General features: G+C 39.4%; 1 protein-coding gene across 1 annotated transcript in view; it reads left to right on the forward strand.

Annotated features, from left to right (window-relative positions):
- The window catches only part of EGF (epidermal growth factor), a 99,782-nt gene that overhangs the window by 16,003 nt on the left and 64,255 nt on the right, over positions 1-19,524 (forward strand). The window contains exons 2-5 of the mRNA XM_003830021.7: positions 10,932-11,131; positions 13,241-13,422; positions 13,829-14,056; positions 15,104-15,306. Coding sequence (XP_003830069.1) covers positions 10,932-11,131; positions 13,241-13,422; positions 13,829-14,056; positions 15,104-15,306 — 813 coding nt within the window. The remainder of the gene's footprint in view (positions 1-10,931; positions 11,132-13,240; positions 13,423-13,828; positions 14,057-15,103; positions 15,307-19,524) is intronic.

The raw sequence follows: 19,524 nt of genomic DNA on the forward strand, positions 1-19,524 counted from the left end.
AGGTTGACTTTGAAACGTCCTTGGCTGAGAGGAGGGGTCTATTCAGTTGGTTGGGAGGCTTAGAATTTTATTTTTTGTTTACAAATGCAATATATTATAGAAGTAGATATAAAATTATTCAGGTGATGTAATTATAGGAATCTATTTAAAGGGACCTGCTTTATAATTAATTATGGAAGATGGATGTAGGGAATCCAGCCTTATGGTAAATATGCCTGGAACAGTGTTTCCTGGTGTGGGTTCCTTGACACAACTGAACTAAAACACACTGAACAATTTCTAGTACATTCAGATAAGCAGTATAGCTTGGTCTTTAAAAGCTAGGATCTGTGATGAGAAAGGCATAGCTTTGTACCCCTACCCCGCTATTTATTGGCCTTGTGACTTGTGGCAAGTTAACTGCTTGAAACTTTCCTTTCTTCTTCTGTAAAATAGAGATGTTGAGAGCATTTACCTCCTAGTGTTCTCCAATTGAATGAAATAATGCATTCAATATGCTCCCCCAGAGATAACACACAATATGTTGACTGTAATTATTCTGATGAAATTCACCACCCACCCTGTTAGAGTGTTAGAGTGTGGAATAGCACATTAAAGACTGAGAAGTCCTGTTGAAAACAAAACAAAACAAGTTTCATGTTGCAGAACTTGCTAGTCTCAATTAATATCCTGAGGACCTGGAAAGTAAGCCTCTTCAGTTTACATGTAAATGTGGCTGGGGGTAGGTAGGGGCTGTTTTCTGCTCTGGATGACACATTTCTATCACTACTCTAGGCAATCTTCATTCACAATTTTGGTGAAGCAAAATGAGTTCCAGAGCATTTTTTAAATGGAATTAAGACTTAAATTCAAATCTCCTGGCTCTTCTTTCTGGGTGCATTATTTTTAAATCATCTGGCTTCTCTCTCTCACTTGACCTGAATTTTGACATAGATGAATAAACTGAGAAGAAAGCTGTGAAAAGAAATTTGTGCTTGATATGGTTGGCTGTGTGTCCCCACTCAAATTCCATCTTGAATTGTAATCCCCAGGTGTTGAGGGAGAGACCTGGTAGGAAGTGATTGGATCAAGGGGGCGGTTTCCCCAGTGGTGTTCTCCTGACAGTGAGTGAGTTCTCACGAGATCTGATGGTTTTATAAGGGGCTTCACCGCTTTGCTGTCTCTTCTCGCTCCTGCCGCATGTGGAGAAGGTCCTTGCTTCCACTTTGCCTTCCGCCATGATTGTAATTTTCCTGAGGCCTCACCAGCTGTGTGGAGCTGTCAGTCAATTAAACCTCTTTCCTTTGTAAGTTACCCAGTCTTGGGTATTTCTTTATAGCAGTGTGAAAATGGACTAATACAGTGCTCTTTTAAGTACCGTAACTGAAGAGGAGATGAGATAGTTTTTTGGAGTGAATAAAACGTTCTGAACTTCATAAAACCCAAGCTGTCATTTAAGTCAGCCCCTGGGGAGTAGTAATAAATGACTTTTCTTAGGGGCTTTCTGTGGGAGCAGTGTGAGGAGGCCTCAGCCTTCCTTATGTAGGTCCATTAGTTTAGAGCCACATTCTTTTCTCGTGGTGTCACTGAAGTTTTTGAGGTCCAGAAGCTCCCTTTGCACTCTCTTCATCTTGTGAGCTTTCAGTCTGTCTCTAGATTTAGGGCAAGAAACCTGTGGTGGTGAGGGCAGGTGGCAATGTTCACCTGATAGACAGCTAGGATTTCTTGTTAATCTGGTTGTGGTTATCATTTATGTGTTAACTAGCTCTCATGAGTGTTTGCCCCCAAGGCCTGCAGAAGACAGGTAATGTCTCTTCTCACTTACCTGTGTGGGGCACTCCCTTAGACTCACAGAGGATGAAGGGGTGTGTGTTATAAAATGTTCTGTTTCTGCCTCCTACTTCAAGCAAAGCCTGCTTTTCATCACTGACCTCTGTGTTATGTAGTCATAGTTCTTTGTAGTCACTGATAAACATCTTCAATGTGCTCCAAACATTCTGAACTCCTTTCTAATTCCTGAAGATCCCCTACTAATCCCTAGGTTGAGAAGTCAGAGGTTCTAATTGATTTGCTGTTTGCTGCCTTAAGGTTTGTGTTCCCTAGAAATGAAGTTTCATTTTGTATGTACTTCCCCCCCTTACTGAACTGCACCCAAAACAAATGTTGTAGGTTTTGACATGGGAAAGCTTTAGCTGTTCAAACATGCACACCTTGCTGACATTCAAATCCACAGACTGTACCACACATCAGTGTTTACAGAGTTGACAGGTCTGAAAAAACATTACCATATTTATCATTTCCATTGGTAGAACAGAATAATGGCAAATGATATACATGTAGTCCTCCATAATTAATAAAATACTTTCACATCTGTAATTATTATTCACAAAGCCTAATTCTCAAAGTGTTTCATTTTCTTTAAAATTATATTTTATTACATTCTTACAAATATAGCCTGGGCTCTGGTTTACATAAAACGATGTTGACAGTGTAGGAAAAATAAACGGTGCTTTGAGGGAATGGAATTACAATTGGTTGTGCAAAGAAAATGAAGATTGTAATATCTTAACATGTGACAAGGCAGGGTGGAGTTGGAAGTGTACTAGATTGCGAGTGCACTAGATTGCAATTGCAGTACCTGGATTCTAATTCCAAGTCTACCACCTACTAGTGGTGGGACTTTGGGAAACATCATTGAATTTCCTCTTAATTAGATCCATGTTTTCCCGGTTCACCAAGACCTGAGAATCACCTGGAGTGCCTGGTCAAAAAAAAAAAAAAAAAAAGGAAAAAGAAAAAAGCATAGCCCTCAGCCCAGCCCTGCTGGATTAACTGGAATCTCAAGAGTAGAGTAGGGATCTGCAAAAAATAGGAACATTCACTCACAGAGAGGCACCCTGGGTGATTATTTTAAACAAACAATTTTGGGAAACAATTTGAAAATGTCAAGAGTCTTCCTAGTTGCTAGGATCTGTATGCTATGATTAGCCCTTAGATGGGCAAAATCTGAAGATAAAATGTATTAATTATTTATACTTTGATTTTGTAGTTTTATAACTACTCTATTTTTTTGAAAAGTTACAGAAGTTAGTGCTATAATTTGTGCTTTATGAATTTACAAATTCTTGAGATTTCTCTTTTCCCTTTGACTTATTGGTTTATTGGTTCATGGTGTTATGTTGAGGATAAATGAGGTCAGGATGTAAAAACTCGTTATTATTATTGCTGTTAGTAAGATAACTACCATTGACTAGACCCATCTTTTATTAATTTGATATATCTGTTTCTATGGCTTTGTTCTATTAGTAAAAGCGCAAATAAACGAACACAATTATTTCTTCATTAGTTTATTGATTTATTCAAAATTTTTGAGTTCCTATTATGTACAGAGGATTGTACTGTGTTATGTGGTAAGGAATATTAAAATGTTTAAAGAGCCTTTTCTTTCTCTTTTTTTTTTTACATGAAAACCTCCCATTTAGTTTTATATATATATATATATATATATATATATATATATATATATGTTTTTTTTTTTTTTTTTTTTTGAGACGGAGTCTCGCTCTGTTGCCCAGGCTGGAGTGTAGTGGCATGATCTGGGCTCACTGCAAGCTCCGCCACCGGGGTTCACACCATTCTCCTGCCTCAGCCTCCCGAGTATCTGGGACTACAGGCGCTCGCCACCATGCCTGGCTAATTTTTTGTATTTTTAGTAGAGACAGGGTTTCACCGTGTTAGCCAGGAAGGTCTCGATCTCCTGACCTCGTGATCTGCCTGCCTGCCTCGGCCTCCCAAAGTGGTGGGATTACAGGCATGAGCCACCGTGCCCGGCCCAATATTTTTTAATAAATAAAATATTTTATTGATCTCGCCAATATGTCAATGCATTAGGAAATTAACAATATATATTGGATACATTTATTCAGCATAGACTATAGAGCATGCATGATACACATAGCAGAGAACTCTTAGAAATAAATCTAGATGTCCATGGTAATCTTTGCCCCACGAATTAGTAGCTATGAGTTTAAGGTGTCTCTTCCTAGTGCCTTCGTTTTCTCCATGATGAATTGCTGTATTAGAGACAAGTTATTAGAGACAAGTTATACCAATGTTCCAGTCCCTGGGTTCAAATCCAAGCAGTTGCTCAACCTATGTAGTGAAAACTTGTTTCTGGCAAAAAGCAATGGCAAATGATATACATGTAGTCCTCCACAATTAATAAAATACTTTCACATCTATAATTTCATTTTTTTCCCATAATAATCCTCTGATACAGGCAGGGGAGATCCTGTGAGATGTCCAGAGAAGCGAAGCTGGTGGGGTCAGGACTGGAAACCAGGCCTCTGGCTTTCTGTCTAGTGCCCTTTCCCTTTTTCCCAAGATGCCTACGTGATTCTACAACTGCAATGGAGCATGGGCCCTCACTATGTGTCTGCATAGCGGGGCTTGTATTGTAGCAAAGATCTGGGAATAATAATTTGAGTGAATTCTCTTAGACATTTATGCTGGCACCTATTTCAAACTCTCATAATCTTACAGTTCTCCCAGCCTCTTGTAGCATTTCTTTTTTTTCTTTTTCTTTTTTTATACTTTAAGTTCTACAGTACATGTGCACAACGTGCAGGTTTGTTACATAGGTATATATGTGCCATGTTAGTTTGCTGCACCCATCAACTCGTCATTTACGTTAGGTATTTCTCCCAACGCTATCCCTCCACCAGCCCCCCACCTCCCAACAGGCCCCGGTGTGTGATGTTCCCCTCCCTGTGTCCATGTGTTCTCATTGTTCAACACCCACTTATGAGTGAGAACATGTGGTGTTTGGTTTTCTGTCCTTGTGATAGTTTGCTGAGAATGATGGTTTCCAGCTTCAACCATGTCCCTGCAAAGGACATGAACTCATCCTTTTTTATGGCAGCATAGTATTCCATGGTGTATATGTGCCACATTTTCTTTATCCAGTCTATTATCGATAGACATTTGGGTTGGTTCCAAGTCTTTGCTATTGTGAATAGTGCCACAATAAACATATGTGTGCATGTGTCTGTATAGTAGCATGATTTGTAATCCTTTGGGTATATATCCAGTAATGGGATTGCTGGATCAAATGGTATTTCTAGTTCTAGATCCTTGAGGAATTGCCACACTGTCTTCCACAATGGTTGAACTAATTTACACTCCCACCAACAGTGTAAAAGTGTTCCTATTTCTCCACATCCTCTCAAACATCTGTTGTTTCCTGACTTTTTAATGATCGCCATTCTAACTGGCATAAGATGGTATCTCACTGTGGTTTTGATTTGCATTTCTCTGATGACCAGTGATGATGAGCATTTTTTCATGTGTCTGTTGGCTTGTGATTTTTGCACATTGATTTTGTATCCTGAGAGTTTGCTGAAGTTGCCTATCAGCTTAAGGAGATTTTGGGCTAAGACGATGGGGTTTTCTAAATATACAGTCATGTCATCTGCAAACAGAGACAATTTGACGTCCCTTTTTCCTAAATGAATACCCTTTATTTCTTCCTCTTGCCTGATTGCCCTGGCCAGAACTTCCAATACTGTGTTGAATAGGAGTGGTGAGAGAGGGCATCCTTGTCTTATACCAGTGTTCAAAGGGAATGCTTCCTGTTTTCGCCCATTCAGTATGATATTGATTGTGGGTTTGTCATAAGTAGCTTTTATTATTTTGAGATACGTTCCATCAATACCAAGAGTTTTTAGCATGTAAGGGTGTTGAATTTTATCGAAGGCCTTTTCTGCATCTATTGAGATAATCATGTGGTTTTTGTCGTTGGTTCTGTTTATGGGATGGATTATGTTTATTGATTTGCGTATGTTGAACCAGTCTTGCATCCCAGGGGTGAAGCCAACTCGGTCGTGGTGGATAAGCTTTTTGATGTGTTGCTGGATCCGGTTTGCCAGTGTTTTATTGAGGATTTTCATGTCAATGTTCATCAGGGATATTGGCCTAAAATTCTCTTTTTTTTGTTGTGTCTCTGCCAGGCTTTGATATCAGGATGATGCTGGCCTCATAAAATGAGTTAGGGAAGATTCTCTCTTTTTCTATTGATTGGAATAGTTTCAGAAGGAATGATACCAGCTCCTCTTTGTACCTCTGGTAGAATTCGACTGTGAATCCGTCTGGTCCTGGAATTTTTATGGTTGGTGAGCTATTAATTATTGCCTCAATTTCAGAGCCTGTTATTGGTCTATTCAGAGATTCAACTTCTTCCTGGTTTAGTCTTGGGAGGGGGTGTGTGTCCAGGAATTTATCCATTTCTTCCAGATTTTGTAGTTTATTTGCATAGAGGTGTTTATAGTATTCTCTAACGGTAGTTTGTATTTCTGTGGGATCGGTGGTGATATCCCCTTTATTATTTTTTATTGTGTCTATTTGATTCTTCTCTCTTTTCTTCCTTATTAGTCTGGCTAGCAGTCTATTTTGTTAATCTTTTCAAAAAAACGAGTTCCTGGATTCATTAATTTTTTGAAGAGTTTTTCATATCTCTATCTCCTTCAGTTCTGCTCTGATCTTAGTTATTTCTTGTCTTCTAACTTTTGAATTTGTTTGCTCTTGCTTCACTAGTTCTTTTAATTGTGATGTTAAGGTGTCGATTTTGGATATTTCTTGCTTTCTCCTGTGGGCATTTAGTGTATAAATTTCCGTATAAACACTGCTTTAGCTGTGTCTCAGAGATTCTGGTACATTGTGTCTTTGTTCTCATTGGTTTCCAATAACTTATTTATTTCTCCCTTAATTTCGTTATTTACCCAGTAGTCATTCAGGAGAAGGTTGCTCAGTTTCCATGTAGTTGTGGGGTTTTGAGTGAGTTTCTTAATCCTGAGTTCCAATTTGATTGGACTGTGGTCTGAGAGACTGTTACAATTTCTGTTCTTTTGCATTTGCTGAGGAGTGTTTTACTTCCAATTACGTGTTCAATTTTAGAATAAGTGTGATGTGATGCTGAGAATGTGTATTCTGTTGATTTGGGGTGGAGAGTTCTGTAGATGTCTATTAGGTCTGCTTGGTCCAGAGCTGAGTTCAAGTCTTGAATATCCTTGTTAATTTTCTTTCTCGTTGGTCTAATATTGACAGTGGGGTGTTACTGTCTCCCACTTTTATTGTGTGGGAGTCTAAGTCTCTTTGTAGGTCTCTAAGAACTTGCTTTATGAATCTGGGTGCTCCTGTATTGGGTGTATATATAATTAGGCTACTTAGTTCTTCTTGCTGCATTGATCCCTTTACCATTATGTAATGGTCTTCTTTGTCTCTTTTGATCTTTGTTTGTCTAAAGTCTGTTTATCAAAGACCAGGATTGCAATCCCTGCTTTTTTTTTTTTTTTTTTGCTTTCCATTAGCTTGGTAGATCTTCCTCCATCCCTTTATTTTGAGCCTATGTGTGTCTTTGCACATGAGATGGGCCTCCTGAAACCAGCACACTGAGGGTCTTGACTCTTTATCCAATTTGCCAGTCTGTGTCTTTTAATTGGGGCATTTAGCCCGTTTACGTTTAAGGTTAATATTGTTATGTGTGAATTTGATCCTGTCATTATGGTTGTAGCTGGTTCTTCGCCTGGTAATTGATGCAGTTTCTTCATAGCGTCCATGGTCTTTACCATTTGACATGTTTTTGCAGTGGCTGGTACTGGTTCTTCCTTTCCATATTTAGTGCTTCTTTCGGGAGCTCTTGTAAGGCAGGCCTGGTGGTGACAAAATCTCTCAGCATTTGCTTGTCTTTAAAGGATTTTATTTCTCCTTGACTTATGAAGCTTAGTTTGTCTGGATATGAAATTTTGGGTTGAAAATTCTTTTCTTTAAGAATGTTGAATATTGGCCCCCACTCTCTTCTGGCTGTAGGATTTCTGCAGAGAGATCTGCTGTTAGTCTGATGGGCTTCCCTTTGTGGGTAACTCAACCTTTCTCTCTGGCTGCCCTTAACATTTTTTCCTTCATTTCAACCTTGGTGAATCTGAAAATTATGTGTCTTGGGGTTGCTCTTCTCGAGGAGTATCTTTGGGGGTGTTCTCTGTATTTCCTGAATTTGAATGTTGGCCTGCCTTGCTAGGTTGGAGATATTCTCCTGGATAATATGCCGAAGAGTGTTTTCTAACTTGGTTCCATTCTCCCCGTCACTTTCAGGTACACCAATCAAATGTAGATTTGGTCTTTTCACATAGTTCCATATTTCTTTGAGGCTTTGTTTGTTTCTTTTCACTCTTTTTTCTCTAATCTTGTCTTCTTGTTTTATTTCATTAATTTGATCTTCAATTGCTGACATCCTTTCTTCCGCTCGATTGAATTGACTATTGAAGCTTGTGCATGTGTCACGAAGTTCCTGTGCTGTGGTTTTCAGCTACATCAGGTCATTTAAGCTCTTCTCTACACTGTTGATTCTAGTTATCCATTTGTCTCACCTTTTTTCAAGGTTTTTTAGCTTCTTTGCGATGGGTTAGAACATGCTCCTTTAGCTCGGAGAAGTTTGTTATTACTGATCTTCTGAAGCCTACTTCTGTCACCTTGTCAAACTCATTCTTTGTCCAGTTTTGTTCCCTTGCTGGCAAGGAATTGTGTTCCTTTGGAAAAGAAGAGGCATTCTGGTTTTTGGAATTTTCAGCCTTTTTGCTCTGGTTTCTTCCCATCTTAGCGGTTTTATCTACCTTTGGTCTTTGATGCTGGTGACCTACGGATGGGGTTTTGATATGGATGTCCTTTCTGTTGATGTTGATGCTATTCCTTTCTGTTTGTTAGTTTTCCTTCTAACAGACAGGCCACTCAGCTGCAGATCTGTTGGAGTTTGCTGGAGGTCCACTCTAGACCTTGTTTGCCTGGGTATCACCAGTGGAGGCTGCAGAAGAGCAAATATTGCTGCCTGATTCTTCCTCTGGAAGCTTTGTCCCAGAGGGGCACTTGCCTGTATGAGGTGTCTGTTGGCCCCTACTAGGAGGTGTCTGTCTCCCAGTGAGGCTACACAGGCTCAGGGACCCACTTGAGGAGGCAGTGTGTCTGTTAATGGATCTCAAACGCTGTGCTGGGAGAACCACTGCTCTCTTCAGAGTTGTCAGGCAGGGATGTTTAAGTCTGTAGAAGCTGTCTGCTGCCTTTTGTTCAGATATGCCCTGTCTCCAGAGGTGGAATCTAAATGGGCAGTAGGCCTCGTTGAGCTGCGTTGGGCTCTGCCCAGTTCGAGCTTCCCTGCCTCTTTGTTTACACTGTGAGCATAGCACTACCTACTCAAGCCTCAGCAATGGTGGCATCCCTCCCTCCACCAAGCTTTAGCATCCCAGATCGATCTCAGACTGCTGCGCTAGCAGTGAGCAAGGCTCCATGGGTATGGGACCAGCTGAGCCAGGCAGGGGAGGGAACATCCGGGCCTGCTGGTTGCAAAGACCGTGGGAAAAGCGCAGTATTTGGACAAGAGTGTACAGTTCCTCCAGTTACAGGCACTCACAACTTCCCTTGGCTAGGAAAGGGAAATCCCCTGACCCCTTGCACTTCCCACATGAGGCAACACCCCACCCTGCTTTGGCTGGCCCTCCGTGGGCTGCACCCACTGTCCAACCAGTCCCAGTGGGATGAACCAGGTACCTCAGTTGGAAATGCAGAAATCACCCATCTTCTGTGTCAATCTTGCTGGGAGCTGTAGACCTGAGTTGTTCCTATTCGGCCATCTTGGAAGCGCCAACCCTCTTGTAGCTTTAATTCAATGTACTCTCCAAAGTGGAGTTAGTGTTTTCTGACTCTAGAACATAGTCCCTGAGTAAAAGGATGTTAACCCATCATTTTATTCAATGCTTACAATAAACACATTTATTAAGTCATATTAAAGTATTACTTTTGATGATAAAACAGAATGGAGTAAGCCCAGCACAGAAGCAAGAGTATGTTAGAATTCCCCTCCATCCCCCACTTACCCCAGTGATTCTGTCATTTTCTAAAGGCAGAGTGGCCCAAGCCTCCTCACACTTGGTCAAGAGAGAGAGACCAAGAAAACTAACTTGACTTGATGTAACTAATTTCATCCTCTGGTGTCATCTCAGAGCATCACAGGCAAGCTGTGTGTGGAGTCTGTCAGTAATTAGTGGTGAGGTTTCCCAAGAAGGGATCAGGTTCCCAAGTAGATATTGAATATTGGGGCATCAGAGTTGGTAGGTGGCCATCACCTAGAACAGGAGAGGACCCCAGGTACAGGATTAGGGTACCAAGCAAGGCCCTACAGGCACCAAGAAATCCAGTGAGGTTTGCCACCCAGATTTAGCAAATAAAAATGCAAAGTGCGCAGTCAAATTTGAATTTCAGGTAAATAGAGAACAAATTTGTAGTGTATGTCCCATGCAATATATGTGGAATTCAAATTTATTTGGGCATCCTGTATTTATGTGGTAAAGATAACAGGGTCAAAATATTTCAGAACCTTTACAGGATTCTGAAATTGAAACAGCATTTCAATTTTTCCTGCTTCCGTCTAAGACCTTTTAGTTTTCACCGTCGTCTTCTAGGTCATTATGCTGAAGGCTCTGGTCATAGGTAAGACCCAAGGAGTCCATTTCCAAAATGATAATATCTGTAATTTTAGTTCTAATTTACATAATTAAATTTTACACTTATATAAATCCTTTCCACAATAGAATATGGTGGGTGGTTCCTTTTTGAACATAAAAAGGTATTTTATGGATAAAGAGTAAAAAGTGTCTTTCTCTTCAGAGAGTTCATTTTTCATAATTTACCAATGTTCATGTCTTATAATCAGTTTGTGGAGAAGACAATTTACAAAATGGAGTGTGAATATCTACAGGAACTCTTTATTGTCTATAAATAGACTTTATTTTAAACAGAAAACGAGTAATTAAAAATTATTTCTGCTTGTGTTGGTTGTCATTGGGAAGTATTTTGTTTAAATGAGATAAAATATTAAAAGTATACAGTTTGGTCTCTTTCTTCCCACCCAGGTCCTGCACCCTTCTTAATTTTCTCCCACGGAAATAGTATCTTTAGGATTGACACAGAAGGAACAAATTATGAGCAATTGGTGGTGGATGCTGGTGTCTCAGTGATCATGGATTTTCATTATAATGAGAAAAGAATCTATTGGGTGGATTTAGAAAGACAACTTTTGCAAAGAGTTTTTCTGAATGGGTCAAGGCAAGAGGTAAAATACCCTTACCTACAGTGTTTGAGCTGTTTTTGTACAGGCTGACAAATATAATATATTGAATTCTTAATGTATAGATAAATGAAAATTATATAACAGTTCAAATGCGTGTCTGCCAAATATAGGCATTTATTTAATCTACATCTGTGGTGTATATTCTTGAATAAATTCACACATTGATATTTAGAAGCCCCAAAATGAGAAAGTGAGGATATGAATGTAATTTTGAAAATATCTGAATTTATTAAGTCAGATCACCATTTTATGATTAAGATAGATTATTTGCATGATTATTTCTTGCTATTTGTAAGGTACCCCAGTAGTTCTCAGGTGGGGGGCAATTTTTCCCTGAGGGAACAATTGGCAGTGTCTGGAAACATTTTTGGTTGTCACAAGTAGGTGAGGTAGGAAGGTGGAGACGATACAGGCATCTAGTGGGTAAAGGCCTGGGATGCTGCAAAACATCTTACACTGTGCAGAACAGCCCCAGAATAAAGAATTGTCCAGCCCCAAATGTCAATAGTGCTGAAGTTGAGAGACCCTGTTTTATCTGTATAAAATCTCCATCATGGGTTTTGGCACCTGACACGTAGAAAGAAAAATTTTCTTCTTTTTATTCTCACAGAGCTTGCACTCCGGAAAAAAAAATAATATAGCAGATGACAGATAAGTACTTTACTTCATGTACATACAAAAGATCCTTAATCTTTCTTTTTAGCTGATAGAATCCTTACATGAGTCCCAGGAGGAATGTTTCTCTCAATTTGGTGATGGATTACAAAGAGCACATGACTAGAGAAACTTTAAGAGTTGATTCTCAATGCAAAGTCCACAGTATTTTTTGTTTTTTAGCCAAATATTTCTCTTTCCAATTATTCTTAAAAGCTTCAATTAGGTGCTAATCTGTTTTATCACATCTCCAATACTTGCTAATCTCACTTTTAACAAGGATGGCTACTCATTATCCTCCAGACATCTGGTAGTATAGTTTCAAACTCTTGAGTCTAAGAATCTGAAGGGTTTCCTATCAAGAACATGGAAAAACTTAAAATAGTTGTGAATTTATATCAAGCCATTAGGAAAGGATCAGTCTGTTGCCTAAAATTCCATCCTTATATTCCTTCCTTTGGGTTAAAACTTTGTTTATAAAGGACAACTGTTAAAATTCAAACAATTTACCTGGGTGAGCTAATTTATGAATGGATTGGGTTGGTGCAAAGGTAATTGCAGTTTTGGCCATTATTTTCAATGGTAAAATAAGTTGGCTAGATTTCTTTGTATGAAATGTAGAAATAGCACAGGCTTATGAGATTATGCAATTTCAGCCCAACTCTGATTTCAGTGATGTCACCTGGGTAGCTGGATGTCTGCCATGGTAGAATACTTACACCATGAAAATCTTTAACAGTACAAATTGGGGCTTCTGCCCACCTTGCAACCTCCATTCCCCAAGAAGACCAGCTTACCTGCCCGTGGCTGAAATTAAGATATGAAAAGTTCTGGTTGGGCATTTTTATCATGAAAGAGTTGGGAATACAGCCCAAGGTGCCTAAAAAGACACTCTGCTACTCTGGTCACAGTGTGACGGCATGAAGGACTATAGAAAGGAAGGGGCCTATTGGAGGAGGAGGGCCAGAAGAATAAAGGCCACAATGAGAAATTCATCGAGTTCATGTCTGTAAGCTCAGACTCCAAGGAAATCTTGCATAGCTTGGAATTGAGTTCAGTTGAAGATCTGGAAATTTCCATTAGCAAATGGAACTGAATAAGCTGTCTGTATGGTTGCATCAAAATTTCACCATTACTATAGTTGAAATGATCAATACATTATGGTTGGCTTCCTAATTTAAATAGTGTGTAGGATAATTTTTAGTTTCAAAGCTATAAATACTATTTCCAGAAATATTTACTTAAGGGTCGGAGGAGGTAAATGCTGCATCAAAACAAAGGCACCGTATCTGTGACTATTTTATTATTTAAACAATTTTGGAACTGCATAAAGATGACAAATACTTAAAAGAATAGACTTTTTATATATAACAATTAAAATAATTTTGTTGTGAATGGGGGAAGTATTAATAACAATTTTAAAATTTGATTTTGCAGAGAGTATGTAATATAGAGAAAAATGTTTCTGGAATGGCAATAAATTGGATAAATGAAGAAGTTATTTGGTCAAATCAACAGGAAGGAATCATTACAGTAACAGATATGAAAGGAAATAATTCCCACATTCTTTTAAGTGCTTTAAAATATCCTGCAAATGTAGCAGTTGATCCAGTAGAAAGGTAAATTCTGCTGTATTCAGACATTGAAATATATTTACAAATCTAGTGAAGATTGATAGAATTATAACATTGTAAATTCAAAGGGATCCTCTCACTGAGACCAAAGCCCTCTTTTGCAGCACACAGGCACCGTTTTCTATAGGACAGTTGCCTGCATTTCAACTGAGACAGGATCCCCCCATAAATATTCCTAACTATCATGGTTTTCTGCTATAGAGGCATAATTCCCTTTCTAACTTGAAATCACTTGTAATGTCTACAATAGGGCAGTGTTTACTTGTTGAATAAATTTTCATTCAAAATAGTCAAACTTGCCCTGTGAAGGAGCTGCTGAAACATTGAGAGAGTTGGCCATTTAAGGCACTATACATTCATTTTTGGGTCTATGTAATGTGTTTGCCCTCAGGTTTATATTTTGGTCTTCAGAGGTGGCTGGAAGCCTTTATAGAGCAGATCTCGATGGTGTGGGAGTGAAGGCTCTGTTGGAGACATCAGAGAAAATAACAGCTGTGTCATTGGATGTGCTTGATAAGCGGCTGTTTTGGATTCAGTACAACAGAGAAGGAAGCAATTCTCTTATTTGCTCCTGTGATTATGATGGAGGTTCTGTCCACATTAGTAAACATCCAACACAGTAAGTTTTACTCTTGGTATAAAATAAAACAATTGTCATTTGAAGTCCACAAGATAAATTAATTTTACTTTTGTCAATGGAACTGGTATAGTGGTTTAGGCCATAGATTTTGAATCCAAAAGACTTGAGTTTGGCCGGGCGCGGCGGCTCACGCCTGTAATCCCAGCACTTCGAGAGGCCGAGGCGGGCGGATCACGAGGTCAGGAGATCAAGACCATCCTGGCTAACACGGTGAAACCCCGTCTCTACTAAAAATACAAAAAATTAGCCGGGCGTGGTGGCGGGCGCCTGCAGTCCCAGCTATTCGGGAGGCTGAGGCAGGAGAATGGCGAGAACCCGGGAGGCGAAGCTTGCAGTAAGCCAAGATCGTGCCACCGCACTCCAGCCTGGGCGACAGAGCGAGACTCCGTCTCAAAAAAAAGACTTGAGTTCAAGCTCCAGATTTACCATCTGTTAGATGAGTGACTTTGAGTAGGTTCTATAACTTCTCTTATCCTCATTTTCCTTTAATGTGAGGATAATCATAGTATCAGTCTCTTGGGATTATTGTGAAGGGAAAGTAAATGAATACAAACAAAAATAATTAACAGAGTATTTGGCACATAATAAGTTCTCACATGTTGACCATAATTATTCTTTTTGGAATTATGATGTTACATATTTTTATCTTTCATTGATTTGCTATCATGCCAGCAACTGACTTTCCAGCTTTGTGGCAAGAAGCAGAAATTCGTCATGTGAAATTGATGTCACTAGAAACCCACTCTTACGCTGTTCCTATTTTCTTCCCCATTTTCATCACACTTATTGGATGACTAAAAGAAGAATGAGACAATGGATCTGGAGCTAGAAATTATATCTTCTTAGCTCAGAGTATGAGGAGATAAATAAAATTTTAAACTTAATATACTTTTCTAAACTTAAATGAGAAACAATTGAAAACGTAGGTGGTTAAAATTTAGACAATAAATTGAAATGAAGTGAAATTCTAATAAGCCAAGGAACAAATGTTCTGTTGTTCTTTTTTCTTTTGTGGTTGCTTTTTAGGCATAATTTGTTTGCAATGTCCCTTTTTGGTGACCGTATCTTCTATTCAACATGGAAAATGAAGACAATTTGGATAGCCAACAAACACACTGGAAAGGACATGGTTAGAATTAACCTCCATTCATCATTTGTACCACTTGGTGAACTGAAAGTAGTGCATCCACTTGCACAACCCAAGGCAGAAGATGACACTTGGGAGCCTGGTGAGTCATCATTGACCTTGCGCAGGGCCTGACACATAGTTCCCACCCATTCACCTGCTTGAGCCAGACAATGAGGCGTTGTAGGGGGAAAAAATTTTTTTTCTTCAACCCTCATATATTCTTAGTTATAATAGACCCCTGTAAGAAAAGACAGATTAACAAGAAAAAAACAAATAGAAGGCCAGGCATGGTGGCTCACACTTGTAATCTCCACATTTTGGAAGGCTGAGGTGGGAGGATTGCTTGAGGCCAGGAGTTTGAGACCAGCCTGGACAACATAGCAAGACTCTGTCTCTACAAAAACGAAAGAAAGAAAGAAAGAAAAACAAATAGAAATGGATTAACATGTACATTTTATATATACATGGGAGAAATCCGGGGAATGAATAGCTCTCAAAGAGGTGGTTTTAATGCCAGTTTATATAGTATCTTTAATAAAGAACAGTACATTTTTAGAGAAGTGACAAGACAGAGGAAAAGGACTTTGAGTTTCTATGAGTAGCAACTTGGGGGAAGGCAAATAAATGGCAGATAAATGCTAGTTAATAAAGCTTGTTAATGTAGGTACCTCTGCAGCCATTGCCAGGCCGTAAGGATCTAAAGTTGTCTTCAGTGGTTAACTTTTGTTATTCTTGGTAGAGAGGGGGTACCTATTGTCTTTGTAAATCTATGTCTTGCGTTTAGGCAAGTAGAGCTTTTCTGCATCTCTTTCTTTTTAATTGTTTGAAGCTCAACAATCCTTCCCATTTTGGAATGGCATATTCTGGGATCTTACAGGGCCATCTTCGATTTTTCCCACTGTCTCACCCCCAATTTCTAATCCAACACCGAATCCATTCCATTCTACCTTCTAAATACATTTCAAATGTCCACTTCTCTTCTCTATTGCCACTGCCATAGTCTAAGCAGACAGGTACTTTTTGTTTGGCCTACTATAGTAGCTACTCAACTGATCCTTCTGTTTTCTGAATCTGATCCATTCACTCCCCTACATAAAATCCTTCAAAAGCTTTCCTTTGCACTTAGGTTGAAGTTCAGCATTTTACCAGTCTCATCAATATTTGACCAACCTGCTCTAGTGATCTCTGCCCTCACTAAAATTTAGTGCAAGTCTTGCTATAACTCCTCAAACATGCTAATCTCCTTCATTCCTTTAGGGTTTTGCAGTCTCTCTTCCTTGGCTTAGACTTCTCTTCAGTTCTGAGCTTAAATGTCATGTGCTCAGATAGGTCTTCTCTGATAAGCCAATCAAAATAGGCCCCTTCACCTCTTACTTTTTTCACAGTACACCTTTCATTGAGCTCATCACAAGGTGTAACTACATACTCATTTGCTTTCTTTTTGGATTCTCTCTCCCATTTGACTGTAAGTGCCATACAGGTAGAAACCATGTCTATTTTGTTTGTTTTTTTTAGCCACCATATATACAGTAGATATTTATAAATAAATTAATTTTAGACGGTAAATGTTAGTAAAAAGAATGAGTGATTGACTGAATCTAGTCACAGTCCCAAATTTCCACTTCTAAATGTAGTCTTCTCTGAATTCTTTAGCATGTAATTGTTTTTAAAAAGTCGTCAGGCCTGTAATCCCAGCACTTTGGGAGGCCGAGGTAGATAGATCCCTTGAGGTCAGGAGTTCGAGACCAGTCTGGCCAACATGGCAAAACCCTGTCTCTACTAAAAATACAAAAATTAGCCGGGCATGGTGGCGCATGTCTGTAGTCCCAGCTATTCGGGAGGCTGAGGCAGGAGGATCACTTGAACCCAGGAGGCAGAGGCCACAGTGAGCCAAGATCGTTCCACTGCACTCCAGACTGGGTGACAGATTGAGACTCTGTCTCAAATTAAAAAAAAAAAAAAAAAGTTGTTAGGTTTTTATGAAATACCACAAGGGGCCTACAGAAAAAAAAGTTGTCAGGTTTTTAAAAATTTGTTATAATCGTTAGGCTGCTCAATGTACCTCATAAATGATGTGACGCTAACATCTCACCTTTATGTAAAAGTTTTATTTCAAGAAGGTTTTAAAATATATTTAATGTTAGCCTTAAATAGCCCTCTGAAGTGCAGAAACAGAGATAGAATTGTTTATATCTTCTACTTTTTTTTTTTTTTAAGATGGAGTCTTGCTCTGTCGCCCAGGCTGGAGTGCCGTGGCACAATCTCACTTGAATTCACAAAGCAAGAGTTGTGGGAAACAGTTCAACTCTGGGTTCTAGCACCACATTAAATAGCAACAACCTAGTGGTAATGCTATAAAGTAGATGGGTGAACCCATAATGGTAGTGTAGATAGTCTACATATAAAGGTAGTGAATCTGATACACTGCCACATACCTTCCATGGGAAATTTCAACTCAAGCTGTCTTCACATACAACTCATTGTCTGAGTGGTGATGACTCACAACAAAATCATAACCAAGGGCCATTATGAATAAGTATTTACTGAGTCCCATTCATAATAATTAGAGATATGTCTGCCATCATCATCACCCTCTCTTACATTTATATGTAACCTCAGAATTTTCAAAGTGTTTTCATGGGCTTTAGTTTATCGGTTTGTCACAGCAATGTTGTGAGACAGGAAGGGTAGGAATAATTGTACTTAATTCATCATTGAGAAACCTGAAGAAATAGAGCACCTTTTCCATGATCACATAGCTAGTTAATGATGAATGTGGGGGAAAATTTCCTATCATCAATCTCTCAGTTTAGTATTCTTCCTACCATAAATATATTGTCTCTTCAGAGCCCCTCACTACTCAGCTTCTGTGACAGGAAGTTCAAATAGGATAACTGAAGGCATGAATTTCAGAAGAAAATCTACAATGATTCACTAAAGAGCAGCCCCAAACAATGTGGCAAGTAATAGAATTGGTTGGAAAGCCTCTGCCAGCTGCAGAGCCACAGACAAATCTGGAACCTGGAAGACAGTTGGCATTGGAGATTGGCTCCAGTTACTGACCGAAGGATGCACTTCACACATACTCCACAGGCAAAGGACTTTTGATTTCAGGGGCACTGCTACTTTGCCCATTATTGATTAGGTTTAAATTGTTTTAGTGTCTTAGAAAGCAGGAGCTCTTTACCTGTGATGTAGGGCCTGTGGATCTCTTGATTTTATGGGTTAGATGAAAATATGCACTGTTCCACCTAGGGAGATGGTATATAAATTTTATTGGGTTTTCAATGTGTTTGACATCCTTCGGATTTTTTTTTGGGGGGGGTGGATGAAGTCTGGCTCTGTTGCCCAGGCTGGAGTGCAATGTGCGATCTCGGCTCACTGCAACCTCCATTTCCTGACATCAAGCAATCCTCCTGCCTCAGCCTCCCAAGTAGCTGGGATTACAGGTGTGCATCATCACACCTGGCTAATTTTGTTGTATTTTTGGTAGAGGTGGGGTTTCACCATATTACCCAGGCTGGTCTCAAACTCCTGAGCTCAAGTGATCTGCCTGCCTCAGCCTCCCAAAGTGCTGGGATTATAGGCATGAGCCACTGTGCCCAGCCCATCCTTCAGATGTAAAGACATACTTCTCTAGAGGCTGGTTAGTTCCTCATGGATATTATGCCTAAATTGCAGCTCCTCTGGTGATCTGGAAAGTGGTACTTTGCTTTACAAAGCATTTAGTAGTGAAACTACTTCAATGAAGAAATAACAGAAAAATCATATAATCTGGTTGATATTATTTTTGTTATAAAATATAAATATTTATACAAATATGAGTATCAATAAACTTACTTCTTGCAAAATGCCTAAGCTATCATTTTTCAAAGCATGCTCTACAAAACTCTAGTTCTTTTTTTTTGAGATGGAGTCTTGCTCTATCGCCAAGGCTGGAGTGCAGTGGCGTAATCTCAGCTCACTGCAACCTCCGCCTCCTGGGTTTTAAGCAATTCTCTCTGCCTCAGCCTCCTGAGTCACTGGGATTACAGGCACCCACCACCATGCCCAGCTAATTTGTATTTTTAGTAGAGACAGGGTTTCCCGATATTGGCCAGGCTGGTCTTAAACTCTTGACCTCAGGTGATCCACCTGCCTCAGCCTCCCAAAGTGCTGGGATTACAGGCTTGAGCCGCCGTGCCTGGCCTCAAAACTCTAGTTCTATGGGATTTAATGAGGTTACTTAGGGGAAAAAAACCTTTCGGGGCCAAGTGATTTAGAGATGATGTGTTCAATAAAGTTGAATGAGTTTTTTCTTGAGTGGAATTTCTCAGAA

The sequence above is a fragment of the Pan paniscus genome, chromosome 3 (genome assembly GCF_029289425.2).
Source record: "Pan paniscus chromosome 3, NHGRI_mPanPan1-v2.0_pri, whole genome shotgun sequence".
Lineage (NCBI taxonomy): Eukaryota > Metazoa > Chordata > Mammalia > Primates > Hominidae > Pan > Pan paniscus.